General features: G+C 35.8%; 4 protein-coding genes and 1 pseudogene across 7 annotated transcripts in view; 1 reads left to right on the top strand and 4 right to left on the bottom strand.

Moving 5' to 3' along the window:
* The window catches only part of LOC107653641 (oxysterol-binding protein-related protein 1-like), a 20955-nt gene extending 14597 nt beyond the window's left edge, over positions 1–6358 (bottom strand). Inside the window, exons 1-13 of the mRNA XM_016440415.1 lie at positions 6024–6358; positions 4214–4339; positions 4043–4128; positions 3852–3926; positions 2795–2906; positions 2609–2694; positions 2380–2524; positions 2007–2074; positions 1781–1825; positions 1590–1663; positions 663–726; positions 457–558; positions 254–376 (exon numbers count right to left, since the gene is read on the bottom strand). Coding sequence (XP_016295901.1) covers positions 254–376; positions 457–558; positions 663–726; positions 1590–1663; positions 1781–1825; positions 2007–2074; positions 2380–2524; positions 2609–2694; positions 2795–2906; positions 3852–3926; positions 4043–4128; positions 4214–4337 — 1104 coding nt within the window. The 5' untranslated portion in view covers positions 4338–4339; positions 6024–6358. The remainder of the gene's footprint in view (positions 1–253; positions 377–456; positions 559–662; positions 727–1589; positions 1664–1780; positions 1826–2006; positions 2075–2379; positions 2525–2608; positions 2695–2794; positions 2907–3851; positions 3927–4042; positions 4129–4213; positions 4340–6023) is intronic.
* Positions 6359–6619: 261 nt separating this feature from the next.
* LOC107653640 (tRNA:m(4)X modification enzyme TRM13 homolog) lies at positions 6620–9532 on the top strand (annotated as a pseudogene).
* On the bottom strand, positions 9515–14070 carry LOC107653639 (leucine-rich repeat-containing protein 39-like). Of its 2 annotated transcripts, none has more exons than XM_016440414.1 (9): positions 13607–14070; positions 13275–13490; positions 12662–12767; positions 11046–11202; positions 10824–10960; positions 10580–10725; positions 10317–10469; positions 9948–10090; positions 9515–9814 (listed from the first exon to the last, which is right to left on the bottom strand). In XM_016440414.1, the coding sequence occupies exons 2-9, from the start codon at positions 13400–13402 to the stop codon at positions 9750–9752; spliced, it is 1035 nt and encodes a 344-aa protein (XP_016295900.1). In that variant the 5' UTR covers positions 13403–13490; positions 13607–14070; the 3' UTR covers positions 9515–9749. The 2 variants fall into 2 exon arrangements, with proteins under 2 accessions (XP_016295900.1, XP_016295899.1); XM_016440413.1 differs by having other exon boundaries at positions 13275–13444.
* A 299-nt stretch (positions 14071–14369) lies between these two features.
* LOC107653548 (tctex1 domain-containing protein 1-A-like) lies at positions 14370–15614 on the bottom strand. Its single transcript, XM_016440288.1, has 2 exons — positions 15609–15614; positions 14370–14903 (listed from the first exon to the last, which is right to left on the bottom strand). Exons 1-2 carry the CDS (start codon positions 15612–15614, stop codon positions 14370–14372), a joined length of 540 nt encoding a protein of 179 aa, XP_016295774.1.
* Positions 15615–17251: 1637 nt separating this feature from the next.
* Positions 17252–21736, bottom strand: part of LOC107653638 (lipoamide acyltransferase component of branched-chain alpha-keto acid dehydrogenase complex, mitochondrial-like) — a 6786-nt gene continuing 2301 nt past the window's right edge. For all 3 annotated transcript variants that reach the window (XM_016440410.1, XM_016440411.1, XM_016440412.1), the window contains exons 6-11: positions 19999–20257; positions 18726–18892; positions 18574–18651; positions 18309–18500; positions 18128–18199; positions 17252–17507 (exon numbers count right to left, since the gene is read on the bottom strand). In XM_016440410.1, the coding sequence (XP_016295896.1) occupies positions 17340–17507; positions 18128–18199; positions 18309–18500; positions 18574–18651; positions 18726–18892; positions 19999–20257 (936 nt within the window). In that variant the 3' untranslated portion in view covers positions 17252–17339. The remainder of the gene's footprint in view (positions 17508–18127; positions 18200–18308; positions 18501–18573; positions 18652–18725; positions 18893–19998; positions 20258–21736) is intronic.

Genomic DNA, 21736 nt, shown 5'->3' with positions numbered 1-21736 from the left:
ATTTTCAAATATTTATTTCTTCAACTTTTGTATACACAAAGTTTTTTTTTTTAAATCTGCCTGTATTCGTCTTTGTAATTGTTTTTGTAAATAACACAACCTTTTTCTGCTGCTAGATAATTTTGTCACATGATGAACAGCTATGTATCCTCGTAGAAGAGGAAGAAAGTGCGGTCATGTGCATTCTATCAGCTGATGTGATTGTCAAGAAACGATTTCATCAATAAATTAAGCTGCGGATGTGATTTCTCACCTGAAGTGAGTCAGAAAGCTCATGTACAGACACAACGTTGTCTTCCTCTTCCTCGCTGTCTGGGTCCTGTGAGCAGTAATGAGTGCTAAAGGCTGAATGCTCCTCTATGGCCTCCAGCCACCTCTGAAAAAGAACACACATTCACACAAACATACGTAACGCAGTCCAGTCTAATCTAACAACAGAGCTGAAAGGCATCTCACTTTTCTGGTGGATTCGGGGTCGTTCTTCTGTGACACTTTGAAATGGTGAACAGTGTCGTCAAAGCACCTGACTGTGAAATAGCAGTTATCTTTTGCTTTAATCTGAAAGTTAGAAAGAAAAGCAGTTTGGGAAATCCTGTTAACAATCCCACAAAACATGAATCAGCATTTTGTTCATTGCTGATAAATCATCAAATGAATCTTACCATGCTCTGCGCTTGTGTTAGCGGTTTGCAACCTTGCCGGTGAGTGTTTGAATCTGCATCTGACCTTGATGAGTTAAAAAAAAATGAATGAAAAGTTACTGGGAAAAAAGTTTTCAAATATTTATTTCTGCACATTTTGAAAATACATTTTTTTAGGTCATTTTCCTATCATTAAAAAGTATTATATATTATGACCTTGATGAGTTACACTACAATACATTTTTTTTTTTTTTTAATTTTTCAAAATAAGTCTTTAATTTTAGAAATTTATTTATCATTACATTTTATTATATATTATAACCTTGATGGTTTAAAAAAGGATGAAACTTTACAATAAAAACGACAGTTTTCAAATATTTATTTCTTTGAATTTTGCTAAATAACTCTTTAATTTAAGAAATTTTACCGTCATATTTTATTATATATTATGACACTATATATATATATATATATATATATACACATATATATACACATACATATATTGAGCTAAAAAGGATGAAACATTACAATAAAAACAGTTTTCAAAGAAAAATTCTGCAAATGTTAAGCAACTTTAAGCAATTTTGCTATCATAAAATTGTATTATATATTATGACATTAAATAAAAAAATTAAACATTACAATAAAAAACAAATTCTGTAGATTTTGCAAAACAAGTCTTTAAGCAATTTTCTTAACATTACATTTTATTATATATTATGACCTTGTTGAGTTAAAAATATTGTAAATTTACAATTTTACAGTATTTATTTTCTTCACATATGAAACATTCCAAAAGAATTTAAGTTTTACAACATTTATCTCTGCACATTTTGCAAAATGCGTCTTTAATTCCAGCAATTTTACTATCATTACATTCTATTATATATTATATATTTATTTCAATTATAGCATCACATTTTGGGAATAGAGGCAGATACTCACCGTTTAGGGTACCATGACAAGACTCCATCCAGAAGAACTACCCAGCAGGAGCGCCAGCCAAAAAACCTTGAGCTCTGAAATAAAAATATAAAAGAAAATTAAATACAAAAAAAAAAAATAATAACAATAATAACAAATAAATTATTTTTCAAAATATGTCTACTATAGTTATAGATTTTGATAAAGCATACCTTCCAAAGAGGCCCCTCGAACATTTGAACATGTCGCGTCATGCCCTATAGGATGAAAGTGTCGAAACAATGAAACCAAATTCACAAAAAAAGGCTACACCATCATAAATAAGTGTAAAATCTGCAAAACATCAGTGTTATGATATGATGATGGACAAGGTATTTTTGAAATACATATATTTTTGTGACATCGTTACATCAGAACTGTCCAATTAACTGAACCTACTTTCATAACATTTCCTGTAATGATCTGCTTCATTTCTGCATCGTTCGCCAAATCAAAAACAGTCTGATCTAAAATCAATTGAGAAACAAAAATGCAAAAATTAATCAACATGTATCAGGCAACCATAAAAAGTCAGAGGTCATTCAAATATAAAACAAACAAAACAAATTCATGTAGTTATTTTGTTTTATTTTAATAACTAATGTTTCATATATATTTGTAGATGTACTAAAATAGTAAAAATATGACTATGACAGTAACGAAACTAAAACAATGAAAACAACAGCGGATTGAGAAAATATTGACCTGGCGACAAACACAACAGTGTTGAATGCTTTGAAACATGACGCTACAATAAGGTGGAGCTCACTACCGATTTTGTTCTTGATGTTGGGGTTGGCCTTGTGTTGCAGGAGTTTGACGGCGCACTGTTTCTGGCCTCTGTAAGCGGCGCAGTGCAGCGGCGTGTTGCCCAACAAGTCTGTGCAGCTTATGTTTGGGGGTTTCTTCATGTTTAGCTACACGAGGAACAAGATCAGACATTACAACTGCTCAAAGTGGTTTAGCGACAGGGTAGAACAACAAGTAGTTAGCAAGGTAACCAGTCTTGTGAGGGTAGATATGGCTCCTTCCCGCGCCGCCTCCAGCAGCTGCTCCTCTAGTTTCCTCTCTTCAGTCCTCTCAGCAGCTAGAAGGTAAAAAATTGAATGGTAATAATTTAGTGATCATTCAGCAGACTTTATCCAAAACATGTTCAGTACGATTTCATGCACTTTCAGCACGCTTACCCTCCAACATGCTTTTAATCTCAGCACTTTGGGTAATGTCTTTAGGTATCTGGGCCATGCCATTGATGACAGAAGCGCAAGCGTTGTACTGAAGAAGCAACATTACAACCTCCTAAACCGCAAAACCAGCATTCAGAGTCCAATCAGTGTTCGGCTTTCAGTATCCAGTCAGTATTAACATTCAGGTGAGTAGTTACTGTATGTCAGTGATTTAAGGCTGCGCACATTCATATGGCTCAACAGTATAGCACTTCTATTAGAGATTGCCCAAAAATCCCTTTTATGACTGATACCGCTAACCGATAGCCAATGTGCACAACTGATTTTTAATTGTTGTTTTATTTCAAATTTTTGATACAATGATGATAATGATTATTAGACTACACCAATAAAAACATAAATCATTATGATATTATTATGATAAATCATTATAAATTATTATTAATAATAAAATATTCAAATAATGTAATCAAAATATTACATTAAATTAAAAATAATTAAAGTAATAATTAAATTACAGTATGAATTAAAATAACAATAACATTTTAATATATTTAATAATGAATTATTAAAATTAAATACAATTATTTTTTATTAAAATTCATTACAATTATGATTAAAAGTTTATATAAATCAAAACAATAAAATTATATTCAGGGTTATTATAGATAACTAAAACTAAAATTAAAACCATAAAAAAAATGTCATTACTTGACATTAAATAAACATTAACTGAAATATAATAAAAAATTATATATATATATATATATAAACCAGCTAGTTGCCAAAGAAACATTTCTCATTTTAAATTACTGTTGTTAATTATGTCAAGTTGATTTGTGATCTCAGAGGTTGCAAATTTATTTTACATCTTTAATTTAAAACATTACTTACCTGTAAAAAACGTTTACAATTATCAAAGACATACAGGAAACAAATGTTTCTGTAATACCACTGTTGGCTGCATTTCTTTTTTTTAATATTAATCAAACTGATTATCAGTCTATCACAAGCTAATATCTAGTGCATGAACATGTATGATACCAGTAATGCATACTTTTCTCCCAGTGAATGCTGCTTTATGGAGAGGTGTGTCTCCGACATTATTTGGCAAATTAACATCTGCTCCAGCCTGTAAGAAGCACAGATGAGCAACAATTAGACATTAAAATACCAAGCGCAAATTCTACTCAGAAACATACCAGTGCACACATATATGAGAATATAAAAGGCTGAGATGATCGATACCTTCAGTAAGGCCTCAACAACATCTCTGTGTCCAAAGTAGCAGGCCAGATGAAGAGGAGTCCATCCATGATTAGATTTGCTCTTGCCTGAAACAATGTAACGCTGTTAGAAGTACTCCAATATGTCTAGAAACATTCGAGTGGTCAATAGAAACCTAATGACGTGTTCTACCCTTGCAGTTGATGTCGATTTTGGCCTCCTCCTTTATCTTGGACATCAAAAGCTTTTGGATTCCTTCTAGGTTCCCGTTCCTAGCGTCCCTGAGGAACTGCTCCTCCGGGTCCAGCTCCTCCATGACTTTATGAACAATTTTTTAAAAAAGCATTAAAAACCATAAATTAGAGCCTTGAGTAAACAGAGTAAGTGCAGTGTATCTAAAAGTCATTTAATATTACAGGAAATATATAAAGGCAGATTATTTGAAACATCTGCCATGTGATTTCCTTGTTTAGACTGGAGGAAAACATTTAAAAGCCATAAACAGAGCAGAACCGTTTAGTGACGTCATCAGAAATACCCTTATAATAAATGTCTGGTGAAAAAGCACCAAAGAAAACCTGACAAAAATAAATCCTAAGCAGGTTAACCCTATAAAGCCTAGTGTATCATATTTGATAGGGAAATGTGTAATTATCAACATGCGTTCCTAGCGTCCCTGAGGAACTGCTCCTCCGGGTCCAGCTCCTCCATGACTTTATGAACAATTTTTTAAAAAAGCATTAAAAACCATAAATTAGAGCCTTGAGTAAACAGAGTAAGTGCAGTGTATCTAAAAGTCATTTAATATTACAGGAAATATATAAAGGCAGATTATTTGAAACATCTGCCATGTGATTTCCTTGTTTAGACTGGAGGAAAACATTTAAAAGCCATAAACAGAGCAGAACCGTTTAGTGACGTCATCAGAAATACCCTTATAATAAATGTCTGGTGAAAAAGCACCAAAGAAAACCTGACAAAAATAAATCCTAAGCAGGTTAACCCTATAAAGCCCAGTATCATACTTGATAGGGAAATGTGTAATTATCAACATGATCAAAACTACATTCCTTCTGTCATATGACTGATAATCTATACTTTTTTAGCAAGTAAAAGGCCTTTTCTAAAAATTTCCATTCTAAAAACTTCTTTCAGTTCATGATACATGTGTCGTTTAACTGTGAAATCTTTTCTGATTTTTATGTCGTAAATGTAAGAGAAACTTATAAAGGTACTGTAACTGTTAGCAATATTTCAAGATGAACACCTGCTGGACTGAAGCAGGTGTTACTCGAGTATCCATAAATCACGTTAAAATGCGAGGATCAAATATGATGCATTATGTTTTTGAGGAACATTTATTCATTCATCTCTCAAGCATCTTTGTATTGCATTGCATTCTGTTTTTTCCCTCACAATAAAACTGACAGAGCTTTGATCATAAACAAAGCATTTAAATTGCACGAGATACCGAGTGACAACTGATATTTATTTGTGTTTTATGTAAGTGTCTGCTATACTGTTATAAAGATCTCATTGATTTACATTAGCTATCAGAATTACATCTTAACTTTTTGGCCATATCAGCAACTGCAAATTTAATATCTTTCCTCAGAGTGTAGGTGTTTTTTCTCCCTCAAGTATGAGCTCCACATCCTTACTATGATATGAGAATAAAAAGCCTGATACTCAACAAAGAAGACACATATGCACGCGTTTTCTTTTTAGATTTCGCCTAAAGAATCAAACTGCTCCACTTCAAAAACATAAAAAATACAATAAAAAAAAACGCATTTTCGGACAATTATTATTTGATGTTATCAGACTTTATAGGGTTAATATGTTGGACACTGAAGCAACCAAGCAGGAAAAATGTCTTGGTATGCAGATTAACAAAGTCACATTTTAAAGGGGTCATATGATGCAATTTACATTTTTCCTTTCTCTTTGGAGTGTTACAAGCTCTTGGTGCTATATATATAAATATATAAAGAAGACTTGCCTGATTTTAAAAGTTAACGCATGACTTGAGGTTCGAGACGCGCTGCCATTCTTGTTCCAGAGTCACTCAGCAATAAAAACATAAATAAATTATTTTTAAAAAAGATTTCCATAAACTGTGCTTTATCACAGATTTGACAGAGCATGCGATGCACTCTTCCTGTTTGTCAGACTCACACAAGTGAGTCTTTGCTAATAGTGCAAAGTTCTTCACAAGCATCTTCAACAAACATCTTACAATCTGTTGTGCAACTCCACACAGACTGCGCGCAAACTAACATCACACGGCAATTATGGAAATAAACAGCTGACTGACAACACGCATGATGACGATGCTCTTCCGGCTTCGATGACCGTAAACAGTCAGCCACGATAAAAGCAAAGTCCCTTTAAGGCATAGTATTCTATAGTCTTTGATAAAAGTGAACTTCTACTACTACTAGTACTACTACTACTAATAGGTTTAAGAATAGTTAAAGATTATACGGACAAATAAATAAATAATATTTTATGCGTTCTTGATTTTTTTCTCAGATTTGTTGTCCATGGCTCTTATTTTGAAATGTCTTGCGGAAGTGAGCCAGTTGCGTCTTCATGATGGAGGGGTCCGTAGCAAACGGCGTGTCGGCGCCTTTACCTGGGCGATGTGCTTTTTATGTAGCAAAAAAGAAACGATACTGCAAGATGATTGTTGGAAGTGGGAAAACCGTTTGCGGAGAGCATGCAAATGCTGTATGTGAATGAAATACGTTATAATGGCAGAGTTATTCTGCTCTGAATGGATTCACTACTGCTTACCTTGCCGCTATTAATATTAGTAAATCAAATAAGTTATTGTTTTCTCAAAATTTGATGTAATTTTCATATAGGGTGAAGAGAGTGAGAAAAAACCTGTCCTCTGGACCCCAAACAGTAAGATGTTCACTCTTCTAACAAGTTTGAGAAAGTTTCTGTAGTGTTTAAGTAGTTCAGTCCAAAATGAATCAATTAAATGATTCCAGAGTTTCAGATTCATGCATACAGAAATGTTATATCTGGCTTGAATATTTCTTAATAAATTAATTAATATGAAAATTGACAAATCTAGAAGTGAATGAATGAATTATGACTGGTGTCAACCGATTTTTAGCTACATCATTTTGCATTTTAAGGACTTTGATATAAATATATGTAATTATTTTACATTAAGGACATATTTGAAACCTAAAAAAGTTAAAAAATTAACCTCTGTATCCTACTGTCATAGTCAATATGAAATATTGAGGTACAGTCTGCGGTGGTTTTAAGGGTCATTTAATGTCAACATTTTTAAATAAAGAGAAATAAAATGAATTGTACATTTGTGTTAAGAACATTAGTGATCATCTATGATTATTTTAAAAGTTACATTTTGATTATTCTTAAAACTTATAACAAGTAGAGTTTTGTCCCATGTCTCGGTGGCAGACTTTTAACTTGTATGTTTGTTATATTCAAAAATCTTCTCTCCTGACTTAAACAGCACTGTATTTGAAGATAATCTGGCTAAACACCTGAAGAAATGTAATTCTAAGGAGAAACCAAAACCTGTATGTATAAATAATTCCACCTACAATTATTTCTGAATATATTTTTTTGGAGTGATGTTTTTCTACAACATTAGAAAAATAAAATCCATGTGGCATAACACAATGCTTTTGAATGGCTGCTATGTTTGATTTGTTTATAGATTTATTATGTGAAGGACATCAATGCAGGTTCTGCAAATGAAGATGAACCCATAGAGGAGGTGATTGTATTGCCTATGAGAGCATGTGAATCTAGATTTCATGGCTTTAATTAATAGATATGTGTTTAATAATGATGCATCAATGCAGATAACTATCGCTGAACGATCCAAAAATGAGCTGGATGAGTCGATTGTGAAACTCAAAACTGCACTGAAAGGTATTCAACTGTCATTTGAGTTTTATCACATGACTATTAAATCTGGTTATGTCATATTTTATGTAATTATAAAGGATTCTTACGTGTTTACCTGTTTCCTCAGGACTAAATACCAAACTCGTTGAAAACATAATCTCACATTCTGCTCTACATGAGCCTCTAAGTGACCCAAAGAATGGAGATTCTGCCTTTAAACACCTCAAGCAACAGGTAAAGCACTCCAGAACTGCTAATGCACACATACTATATATAAATAGTCTTGGTTATATCCTTATTTTAAAGAAATGTTACCCGGTTTCACAGGCTTCAATTCTGGGAAACATGGAGGTTTTAGAACTGCTCAGCCCAAACAGATGCTACATAGAGTTTGGAGCAGGGAAGGGAAAACTGTCCCACTGGATTCACATCGCTCTTAAAGCAGCTGAAAATGTCAATTTTTTACTTGTGGAAAGGTCCAGTACTCACTTTAAGGTGTGGTGTCAATCGCATAAAGCTAACCTTTCCTCAAATTCAGGAAAATATTGTTCTTTCTACTCGAAAGTAAGGTTAAATTTCAATTTTATGTTTTTTAGGTAGATGGCAAGCACAAAAATGCACTCAGCATTTGATAGGCTTCAGGTTGATATTCAGCACCTTGATTTATGTGAGTAAACTAGTCGTAATTGTCTTAATATATTCTAAAATAAATAGTTTTACAATTTTAATTTGATCTTCTAATAAACTACTTTGTACTTTTCAGCGAAGGTCCCTCTTCTGAGAAAAAAAGGACTTCCTATTATTGGTGTTGGGAAGCACCTGTGTGGTGCAGCAACAGGTAGACTAGAATTCAATAAACGTCATTATGGTATCAGTACTACTAGATTGAGTTTTGTCAACTTGTCACCACAGATCTGGCCCTTCGGTGTTTATTTGAGCACAGCTGCACCGACAAAGATGATGAACCTCCAACAAAGCGCATAAAACTCCATCAGAATGAGGGTTCTGGTGATTTTATCAAGCCTGTTCCCTCAACCGAAGGCAGGGAAACTGGTGAAAAGCCCATAGTGTCAGGACTGGCCATCGCTCTTTGCTGCCACCACCGTTGCGATTGGAGACACTACGTGGGAAAAGAGTTCTTCAGGCAGAGAGGTCTTGGACCGGAAGAGTTTGCTGCCTTTCGCTGGGCCACTTGTGGGATGAGAAAAATTGGCTCCAAGACAACAGAAAAACAAAGTGAACATAAAACAGGTGAAGAGAAAGAACATGAGATGAGCGAGAGGAAGCTTTACCAGATACCCTCAACAGGTGAGTTTTCTGCTGATCGACCAATACAAATTGCATTAAGATCATGATCTCATTTGTAAACGTTTTTCTTGCAGTTTGATGTCAGTTGAAGATCGGGAACAGATCGGACGGCTTTGTAAACGTCTGATTGACCATGGCAGAATGTATTACCTTCAGCAAAAAGGCTTTGAAACTAGCCTGAAATACTACACAAGCAGAGACATTTCATTGGAGAATGTGTTACTAACTGCCGTTCCAGCAGCCAATCAGAATAGAGATGAGTCTCAACAGCCTTCTTAAACAAGACAAACAAGCTCAAGTGCAGGACACGTATGCTTCATTTTATTTGATCAATGTTTATGGATTTTATTTCAGCTCATCCACAAACATTAGTTATGACATACTAGCAGAAAGCAGCAACTCCAACAAACAGCATAGACAAGACATTTAATAGACGTGAAGTGCTCTTCACAGAACAAAACTTGACATGATGGACCAGAAGATCAAGCCTGAAGGCAGACAGAAGCCAGCATGCAAGTCACAAAGAAGATGCGGTCTCTGACACGCCTTCCAACATCACATTTAGCACTGATGTTTGGGATCCTGCAAGAGACATTTAACACAAAAGTTGGTCTTTAAGGGGCTCTCAAGGCTTTAATTTCATGTTTATTTCATTTATTAAACAATAAGTTCTGCTACCAATTTTGCACACAATACATATTGAGTACGGCATAACCTCTTTTCCGGGCCTCTTGGATATAGAAGTGCATGAACTCGCGACCAAACATCTCCCTGTCGTTCTCTTCTTCATCTACATCCTCTTTTAAGTCAGGAAGCGTCACATCATATGTCAAAGGATTGTCACGGAAATTCACAAACCTGCAGAATGAGCATTTTAAACTTCGTAATCGTAATCATTTGTAAAATGCGTAAGTATGCAGACACGAATGCTTCACCAATGCTTAGCAACTCAGTCCAAGAAGCATTTGCATTCTTGTGTGAAATAGATTCCAGGGTTTCCTATAGAAAAATTGTTTTGTATTCATTAAGTTTTTGATTGGTCCCCAATGACACTCTACAAATTGAACAATACTTTAGTGCTTACCTGAGATTACTCATGCCCTCCATAAGTGGAGGAATGTCTCGTAGTTTATTTTTGCTCAGAACTAGCGTGTCCAGACTTTGCATGTGACTGATATTGTCTGGCAGGTACTCGAGTTCATTTCTTGGGAGCCACAAGGTGTGAAGTTTCTCCATTCTAAATTGGGACGTAAAGTTCATAGGATTTATTACAAAATCTTGGTTCTGTTAGTAGTACATTGACAGAAAAGATAATGATCTGAAGTTGCTTGTAGTTTAGTATTTTACCTGTGAATATCTTCTGGCAAACTTTCCAACCTGTTGCTGCCCATGTCTAGCCATTCTAGAGAAGGAAGGTTGACCACACAATCTGGAATGGTGGTGAATAGGTTCATGGAGAGGTCCAAGTGATACAGCTTCTTTAGATTGCTAAGCTAAGGAAATTAGATCAAAGCAAGCACAGGCAGTAGGTATATAGAGCGTTTTAAAGACCAAATATGCTGTGTATACATATGTGTTCAATGTTATTGACCTGAGTAGGCAACTCATCCAGATCTTCGTTCATTGCAAGTTCCAGTTTCTCCAGATTTTCACAGCAACCAAGTTCTTCTGGTACGTAGCTTACTCTGTTAAAGCTCAACAACAGCTCTCGTAACCGAGATAGTTTGCCTGTTATTTATAAGAGCATATCTGAGAGTTACTTTGGCTAAAGAAAGTCAAAGTTTGTACAAAAGACACCCATTTTTGTACTGACCGATTTCTTTGGGAATTTCTGTGACTGAATTGCGAGACAAGTCCAAGACTAGAAGACTCTCAAAGCTTGAGATGAACCGTGGGATTTTTTGAAGTCCTATTCGGTGTAACTGCCATTCTTGGATCTGGGAGAGTTGAACCAGAGCTGGAGGAAGAGTCTGCAAAAAGAGTGCAAACAATGAAAACCAAACACTCAATAGGAATTTTTTTTAAAGCCAGTAGGCTGCTATATCTGCGAATACGTGAGCAGTTTGAAAGCATTGTTTTCAAACTCTTTTTCTTTTAGAAGTCAGGGGTGTCCAATCCTGTTCCTGGAGGGCCACCACCTTTCTGCAGAGTTTAGCTCCAACCTCCATTAAGCACACCTGAAACCGCTAAATCAAGGTCTTCAAAATGACTTTAAATACGCAGGCAGGTGTGTTGGAGCAGGTTGAAGCTAACCTTTGCAGGAACTCCAGAAGCAGGATTGGACACCTTTTGCTCCAAAGTCCTGACCCAAACCATCCCTGCATCTCAATGTTCATACTATCCATCCTAAATAGTATGTGAGATTAGAATAAGTGTGTCCCAAAGCATAGTATTTTGAAAAGAGTATGCCAAAAGTCCCCGGATGGTCTACTATTTCAGGTCGATTTTTGAAGTGTGGAAAAAAGCGCCATTGCGCTATGGCGAAGGATTCGGTCCAGAACTACAAACACAAATAAAACGTTAAAAACTACAAACGTGGCGGATGCGCGCGATCGACGGTTAGGTAGAGGTTTACAAAAAGGGGTTTGAGTTACTAATAATCAACATTTAACCTGGTAAAAAATATTTATTTATTGTTATCCGTGTTATATTTCATCTGCAACAGCAACGTGAACTTTTATAAACATCCATTTGGTTGTTAACTTTTAAATGCATCATTATGCAGAAAATATGAGCAGAGTTCTCTGCATGAAAGACACGCGACTGGCAGATCAATGTGCTGCTTCTTTTCTCTCCAGTACGGTAGGAAGTTAAATTAAATGAAATGTGGAGGATGTTAACTGTGACAAGATTATTGACAGGCCAGTTTACTGTAACAGGTGCGACAGAGCGGTCCTTTAAAGAAGCAATTGTGTGACATGACAGTATGTCCCAAAGCGTGCCTACTCTTCTACTACACACTCAAAAGTGTGTACTTTTTCTTCACCAAAAGAGTACATACTTTAAGGGCGTAGTATAAAGTAGGCACATTGAGATGCAGCACATATCATAGACCAAGGGTGTTCAATCCTGTTCCTGGAGGGTCAGTGTCCTGCAGAGTTTAGCTTCAACCCTAATTAAACACACCCGAAGCAGCTAATCAAGGTCTTCAGATTGACTAGAAACTGGCAGGTAAGTGTGTTGGAGCTAAACTCTGCAGGACATTGGCCCTCTGGGAGCAGGACTGGACACCTCTGCCTCAGTCCTTGCAGGTACACTTTACTTTATGAAATGTTGGATAATATTCTGCACCAGTGTGGGCTCAGAAAAATGGTATATTGAGGGTGCTCATGTACCTAAAATAACAAATGGGGGTGTCTGGTTCTGGAGCATTGGATTGACTTCTAATTTGAAACTGACCTCAAACTCACAAAGCACAAAATGCTTTACCTTCCACTCCTCCTTTTCAATACGCAGGATGACACGTCCTTCCTCTGTCACAACTTTTCCCTTTAGCTTGGCCAAAGTGATGCGATCCTCCCAGGCACCTGTCAACCTACGCCAAAGATTTTGAACTATTCAAAAACTTTCCTTATACTAAATCTGTTAATGGAGGTTTCAGGATAGACAAAAGCACAGTCTATGAAGTGGTTCTCAACTGGTTCTTCAGGATCCAGATTTTACATTGGACATCAAGTGGCAACCCAACACAGTAACAGACCTGAAAATCACATTTGATGCAGTATGGTTTGTATCTTCTTTTAACTTGCATAATCTAGTTCATGGTTTTTAAGAGATTAAGTCATGTCAAACAACTTTACATGTTGGCAAATTTGACGAGCTTCTACCAAGTAACAAATGAACCATAGAGTTTGAGTGGACTCTTAACCTTTAATGCTGAAAAGTATTTTCAACATATCCCAACTATACATGATTTTAAGATTAGTGTTCGCACTTAGTAACCGGCAATGCTTTTTTTAGGTCACGACCCACCAGTTGAGAACCATTGCTTTAAAATAAGTCATTATGCTTCCCATGGGATACATGACAGTAATGGACGTACCTACCAACTGCTTTCCTGTCTCTCTGCTCTCTCTCCTTCTTCAGTTCATCTGTGCTTTTCTTTATCCTGGTTTCCCACAGAGTCTTGATAGAGTTCACTGTCCCACAGCACACCGTGACCCCCGTCATGATGATACAGAGCCCCAAATATCACCTCACACACACAGTATGCTAGGGCAGCAGATAAGCCATTTTACCGGCCAGGAAAATGTATGCTCTGCATGTTGTTTTGGTTTGAGATGATAGGGCACATTTGAGTTAGTACTATGTAAATCATATGCTGTGATTGACATTAAAGGAACTGTGAGAAAGTTTGAATTAGCTTGTGCTTACCACTCTCATTGGGTCATATTGTCCTTCCAGCGCTTTTACCAGGTTAGCTCCCATTTAATATGGAGAAGATAGTCACCAATGCTGCACCAATGGTACAATTCCTCTGACAATTCTAGTAAGTGTGATCTGTTGAAAGAATCGGCTTTGGAGTAATTATCCGCTCCGTGTTTGTCACAGGTTTTCCCTCTTGAAGCGTAACTCCGGCCAATGTCTATATTTAACCCGAGACAACACTGAATAGTGTGGTCACATGCTAAAGTTGGCACAAGAGCAGCTGTCTACTTTTGCATACTTTACCACACCAGACGTGCATTTAAGAATAGAGCAATAGTAACCTGATTAACAATGAAGCTTAGGACCGTTTCAAAACATTGCTGTTAGATAAATATTTGTATGTCGTGGCTGCTGCTTTAGTAGAATGTTTTAATGATATAAACTGAAAAAGAAAAACAACAAAAAAAAGGTGTACAAACAATTTTCACTCAGAAGTTGCTTGTAAATTTGACAATTACAAAGCAATAGCAAGTAACATTGATTTAAACATGAAATTATGAAGTAGAGAGAGACTGAAATAGCATTTTCATGTAAAACATACTCCAATACATTTTTATTTAAAACTTTGAAAAATCTTTTTTTTTTTTTTATATATATCAAATTTTCACATATTCTTGAGTATTTACTATAACTATACAAATGAATAGCCTACTTGTGCATAATGTCGCCTTACATAAAATTGTACTTTAATTCCAGTTGGCCAGTTAGGTTACTCTTTATACACTGCAAACAAAATGCAAACAGCAAATAAAGATCTGTTTTTATAGATATAGTCCGTGAATGTGTCTGAAGTGGGACTCCAGATGGCTCTACTAGAGCAGTTCACCACCGAATCCTTCAGCTGCCCGATGGCCACGTAACAGACCAGCTTATATCGATCATACAGCAGCTTCTTTACAGCCGTCTTAATACAGTCAGACAGTTCTTTGGAGATGCCCGAGCATGAGCAGCTGTACTCGACAGTCTCCAGTCTTTCATCAACAATGTGTTTGATTATTTCATGAGCTCGGTCAGTGGAGAAGCGTCTTTCTGGGATGGTCTGGTAGTGGATGTGCTTCTCGTCTCTGTCTGGTAACTTTTGGCCTCTCGGTTCCTTCTTCATCGTCCAGGTTGAGCTAGATCTCCTTGGGATGGGGACCTGTGATGATGTCCTGCCCTTTCTTTCAGGGTCTTCCTTGGACATTTTCCACCTTATGGTGCTTTTACTTTTCTCTTGGGGTCCCTTCCACTGTTTCTCCTCTTTCTTGTTTAATTAGATACATAAATATAATTGTTACTGTCATTAATCCAATGAAAAGGTCAAGTCTTCAGTGTCACATGATCCTTCAGAAATCATTCTAATATGCTGATTTGATGCTCAAGAAATATTTATTTTTATCAGTTGAAAACAGTTGCTGCTTAATATTTTTGTGGAACCTGTGATACATTTTTTTTTCCTTTGAGTAGAAAGCTAAAAAAGAACATTTATTTGAAATCTAAATCGTTCGTCTTTACCATCATCGTTTTATGCATCCTTGCTGAATATATGTGCTAATTTAAAAATAAATAAATAAATCTGACTGACCCCAAACATGCATATTACAGATTAAATAGGTTTTCATAGTTTAATTTTATTATTAAAAAACTGGATGTCAGATTATTCTGTTAATTTACAATAATAATGAGAAATAATGTTATATCAAGATCTTATTTTAATTAGCAAATATTCTGTTAATTTAAATCAATATTTTTAATTTGCCAATGTGTTATTTTATATTGATTGTTTACAATCCATTATCCAGTTTAAATCAAGTTTTTCTAACTCTGTTGCACCAAACTTTAAACCATACATTTATGGTGTAAAGTTACATTTCAAATTATTTGATCAGTTTTAGTTTTATAGTGAACCTAGAATACAATTAATCCTGTTACGTTACGCTATTATTTAAGACATATGAGAACGTCTTACCTGCATGTTCTTTCTGTAATAGATGCTTAGCTAAACCCCTTTTAGTTTGTGCTCAAGAGATAGAGGCACCAGGCTTTAAAATCTAAGCGAAGAATGAGACACAAGCTCCACCCCCTGCTTAAGCTCTGTTCGACTTGTCTAAGGATCATAAATCTTATAAAATTTACTAGCTGTGCTCATTCCAGCTCCTGGAGTTCAACCGTGTTTTGAGATGGAATAGTAACACTGCTTACTGCTGAGAAACGGTTCCTCAAATGTACAATTTATTAAAACGCTTTCCTTCGTCATTCACACACTCCCACAACAATCCCTCAAGGAAACTCCCATTATTCAAGAGTGGCAGAACATTATGCTCCAACAAGAATCATCACACCAGAGAAGATGAGAGGAAGTATCCGTACAGATTCCCCACAGCCAGTTTGAATCACATATATTTCCATTTTGCTTTAAAAACACTGGAGTGGAAAGAAAAGCAGCACTGAAAAAAAAAAAATTATATTTTGCTTCATGAAAATCTTTCTTTTTTTAGGAATAGCAATATTTAAAATAATAATAATATTTCTTTATACCAAATATAATTTCTTTTTTTATTTGCTTTTTTTGGGGGTGACATTTTCATAAGATGAACCTAGACTATTTCTAAATGTTATCCACTAACAAATATCACTGTTCATTGCTGATTTTAAAAACCCTTGTGCAACGCCATTGGAGATTTTACAGTATGTAGACAGTTCATATACAAAAACATCACAGGTACGTTTTCATACTGCTACACTGGGTTCATATTCTCTAACATTCAACAATTCACAATACGTTCTGGTAGATGTAACATCTGATAAGGCAACAAGAGGACAGAATTAAGAAGAAAAACAACAAAACAGCAGTTATTAGCTTTATGACGTTGTGGAAATGTTCTTCAGTCATGATGGAAACCAATGGTTCAAATAGCTCAGTGCCCCAGTAACCAAAAAATCTTTAGTGTCGGGAGACAGAGTCTAGATACGTCTAGATGTGCTTGGAGGAAGTGTGCTTTCTACTTCAGATCCAGGACCATGGAAGCGGGGTTTTCCAGGTACGATCTCCACAGGTTGGAGAAACGACACATGGTGGCTCCATCGATGATCCGGTGGTCGGCGGACCAGCTCACATTCATGATGTGCGCTTTCACTACCTCGCCCTTGTGGTTGAACCGGGCAGCACCTGTGGAGAACGCAAAAAAAGATTGTCACTTAAAAAATTGGGCTGCGTTCTAAAAACCAGTATGTTGCCTTGCTGCCTACGTAGGCAGCATACTAACTGAATTGGTGACATTTTCATAAGATGAACCTAGACTATTTCTAAATGTTATCCACTAACAAATATCACTGTTCATTGCTGATTTTAAAAACCCTTGTGCAACGCCATTGGAGATTTTACAGTATGTAGACAGTTCATATACAAAAACATCACAGGTACGTTTTCATACTGCTACACTGGGTTCATATTCTCTAACATTCAACAATTCACAATACGTTCTGGTAGATGTAACATCTGATAAGGCAACAAGAGGACAGAATTAAGAAGAAAAACAACAAAACAGCAGTTATTAGCTTTATGACGTTGTGGAAATGTTCTTCAGTCATGATGGAAACCAATGGTTCAAATAGCTCAGTGCCCCAGTAACCAAAAAATCTTTAGTGTCGGGAGACAGAGTCTAGATACGTCTAGATGTGCTTGGAGGAAGTGTGCTTTCTACTTCAGATCCAGGACCATGGAAGCGGGGTTTTCCAGGTACGATCTCCACAGGTTGGAGAAACGACACATGGTGGCTCCATCGATGATCCGGTGGTCGGCGGACCAGCTCACATTCATGATGTGCGCTTTCACTACCTCGCCCTTGTGGTTGAACCGGGGCAGCACCTGTGGAGAACGCAAAAAAAGATTGTCACTTAAAAAATTGGGCTGCGTTCTAAAAACCAGTGTGTTGCCTTGGTGCCTACGTAGGCAGCATACTAACTGAATTTTGAAAGTTATATATCGGCAGCAACTCTGTGGGTCATAAAACTTGCACTGTTCGCAACTGATTCCAATTGAGTTTAGCGTTAGCATGTTGCTAAGCTAACGGAGGAATACTGTAGTATGCGTTAAAACATAACTTAGCCAAAATTCTGTACATCATATACGACAACAAAAATCTTTTTTAAAAGCCTTCGTATTGGAGCACGCTTGTTTTTCCTACATAGTAAGTTCCCTATGTAGGCAACATTTTCTACCTATGTTTTGGAAAAGAGCCGTAGACAAAATGTATAATAAATTTTAAATCTTTAACAAAACCATTTCAAACGAATGCAACGGTGAAGCTCAATTCACAAACATCTAAAAAGTATGAAAATATATTACAATGCTAGTATAGAAAATAGCAAGAATGCAGCAAATGGGTATGCCAGTATCGGAACAAACCAAAATATGTTTTCCGACATCTATGCCAAACTACATAGTGCAAATTATATGTAAATTGGAATTTTATTGCAAAATTTTACCTGGATTTTTCCAAGAGCACCAATAGCAACCTCAGGCGGTAATATGACCGGCTTTGCGTAGGTTCCTCCAATCTGTCGACAACAACAGCAACGTTAAGGTTACGTCATTTCCTTGTGTAGCTACACAGTTAGCACTACATTACAGAAGCAAGCAAAGGTCATCCTGCAGTTCTTAACTTACCGATCCAATGTTTGAGAGCGTGAACGTTCCTCCCGTGAGGTCGGTGGTCCCCAACTGTCCTGCCATTCCCAACGTCTGCAGGCGGTTGAGCTCCACTGCGATTTCAAAGACACTGAGCATCTGTACGTTCTTCACATTGGGAACTAGAAGTCCTTGACTGGTATCCATCGCCAGACCGATGTTATGAGCAGCCTGGAGGAGGAAGAGCAATCAATGATCTAGCTCGACTGAATTCAAAGTATCTTTATTTAGATGGAAACGGTACCTTATAGGTGATATTTGTGCAGTTTTCATCCAAAGAAGAGTTGAAAATTGGAAAATGGAGGAGACCAAGAGATGCTGCCTGTTTGTGAAGAAGATACTTATATTAAAACCAAGCATAATTGGAGTTTTGCACCCCACAAATCCCTTTTATACCTTGATGAAGAACGGCATGTAGCTGAGCTTCACTCCTCGTGACTCAGCCAGGCCTTTCAGCTCTGAGCGCAACCGGACCAACTGGCTCAGATCCACTTCGTCTTTGTAACCAAAGTGAGGGATCTTCAGGGCTGCTGACATGGTCTTTACCATCGCCTTCTGAAAGCCTTTGTTTGAAAAACAATCAGTAACAATTCAGCAAATCATGCTGTTCACACTTGATTTCAACTTAATGTTAGCTTGTTGATAAGCTAACTGCGCAAAATTATAGTACGCGTAAAAAATGTGTACTTTAAAATACACATAAATACTGTGTAAAATTAACGAGACTGAACTACTCATTTTAATATCTTTCTTGGACCGAGCGAATAATGTAAAATTGTAATTTTGGCTCTATTGGCCATTTTGGATTTTTCTTACACTGATCTTATCGCAATGTATTATGTGATTTACTAAGTGTACATTACTGTTAAAATAGTCTTAACTATTGCCCTCTGAAATATTTTTGAAAATCTTTTCAAAAATTGCAGGTCATGCAAATTTTGTTCACAACTTATTTCAATCGAGTTTAATGTTAGCATATTGCTAAGCTAACTGCAAAATACTGTAGTATGCATTAAAATACACGAGACACAAATTTTGTACAATTAACTAAATTGAACTACTCCTATTCATATTTTTCTTTACTGAGTGAATAATTAAGTAAAGTTGTCATATTGGCTTTTGTCTGTCATTTTATAATTTATACACTTAACTTGTCGCAATGCATTATGGGATTGGCTAAGCATACATGTGATGGCCAGTTTACTGCTGACAGTTTTAACCATCGCCTTTGTAAGAAAAATGTAAATTGCGCTGTTCACAATAGATTAAGTGATTTTGAGTTTAACGTTATCATGTTGCTAAGCAAACGTTAAAATGCATAATACAAAAATTGTGTAAAATTACCTAGATCGAACGACTCTCGTTAATATTTTTCTGCACTGAGTGAATAATTACATACAATCTTCATATCGGCTTTGATTACACTCACTTTGTCGTGATGCATTATGGGATTGGCTAAGCATGCATTTGATTCTAGTCTTAACCATCGTCTTCTGAAGGTCTTGGTTAAAACAAAAAACATTTTAAAATTTTGTTTGAAATTTTGATTATTGCCTTAGAGCCAAAAATGACTGGTGATTAAAATTTTACCCATCGCCTTCTGAAAGCCTTCGTTGAAAATTTCGGCGACTGAATCAACTTCTAAATCAAAACACACAAGCAAACAAACCTTTAATGGGTTCAGTGTGGTCTTTGCCTGTGAAAACAGGTTTAGGGATCACAGGAGTGGGTATACTAGGTGGACTCATCTTCTCTTTGGGCTTTGCAGCTGGAGCTGAAGGTGCTACAGCCGCAGGAGGAGGAGGACGAATCTCCTGGAAGGGCGCTGGGGGTAAGATGGCCCCCGACTGCCTGGCTGAGAAGTTCAGGATGTCTTCTTTGAGAATGCGGCCGTCTTTTCCAGTGCCGATGACTTCGCTTAATTTAATCTTCGAGGCAAAGATTTTGATGCAGATGGACCATTTTTGTGAATTTTGTTATGGAGAAACAGCACAAAAATCCTCAGTAGATCTAATTTGCTGCACACTTTACCCTCACCCCTACTTGTGGCCATAGCAACACCACTATATTCTCCAACTATGTGACGCTGACAGGCTAGCCATTTATCTAACACTCTCCAAAGAGGATGCATGACTGTCTATATAGAAACGAGCTACCTCTCATGACTGATTTAAAGGGCTACTGCACTGCCTAGCAACTTCCAGTGCAGTGCAAGAGTTTATGACCCCCGATGACAATAGCTAAAGACCACCTCCCACTGATGCTGACGCCATGCTCTGTTTGATTTCTGCAGGCACCCCTGTGACATCCTGCTAACATCCTACTTTCAGATCTACTTTAAATTACCTAATAATGTTTTGGGTGAAATCGAATATTCAGTGGCAAATGATGTAGGGCAGGGCTTGATTTAATGCCTCAGGATTTGATTTATTTACTTTATATTATTTTTCTCTTTCATAATGTTGAGTATATCTACGTTTCTGAGAAACAGAATAATAATAATAATAATAAATAGAATTATATGCATGTTACATTAAATATCCTGTTCAAATGCATCAGATTATGAAGAAAAACTTTAAAGCTGTGGTCTTTGTGCAAGACACACAAATACATATATTTTTATACATTGTATAGATCATTATATTTTATTTTTATAATGTGATGTATTCAGTTTTGTTATTGTCAACTAAAACTAATAAATACACACATTTTTAACTTTAAAACTGGTTTTAGTACAAGATATATTTTTATATAATACATATATTTTATTTTTTTATAATGAAATGTATTTCTGAGTTAAACAGAATATTCAATGCAAAGGAAATGTTACGAAAAAAAACAATATAATTTATATAATTTAATATTATTTTTATATTGTGATGTATATACTTAACTAAAACTTTTAACTAAAAATATTTAAAAACATTTTGCTTACTTGAAATAAAGCTGAACTGACAAAACATAAATATTAGATGAGAAACTTAAATGTAAAAACTAGAAATGTTGATTTGGCAACTAACTGAAACAAAATAAGTTTAAGTACTAAAATTACTAAAACTGAAATGAAATATAAAAAATCTAAATAAAAATATTTTTAAAAGCAAAAACGAATAAAAATGACAACAGCACATAACAAAATTACAAAACCTTAACTAAAATTTTAATCCAAAACGGAAAATATAAGAAATAAATCTAATTCAAAATATTAGTAAATACTACAATAATATTTAAATTCTAAATTAACACTGGATATGTTTAATAGATAAATTATACACTTAATTGCTAAATAATAATTATTATAATGCATTTAATTTATATATTTATAGTATACATATATAAAACCTATTTATGTATACTAATATATATATACACACACACACACACACACACACACACACACACACACA

Source organism: Sinocyclocheilus anshuiensis, unplaced genomic scaffold (genome assembly GCF_001515605.1).
Source record: "Sinocyclocheilus anshuiensis isolate Anshui unplaced genomic scaffold, SAMN03320099.WGS_v1.1 scaffold1079, whole genome shotgun sequence".
NCBI lineage: Eukaryota > Metazoa > Chordata > Actinopteri > Cypriniformes > Cyprinidae > Sinocyclocheilus > Sinocyclocheilus anshuiensis.
This window is presented reverse-complemented; position numbering and strand designations above follow the sequence as displayed.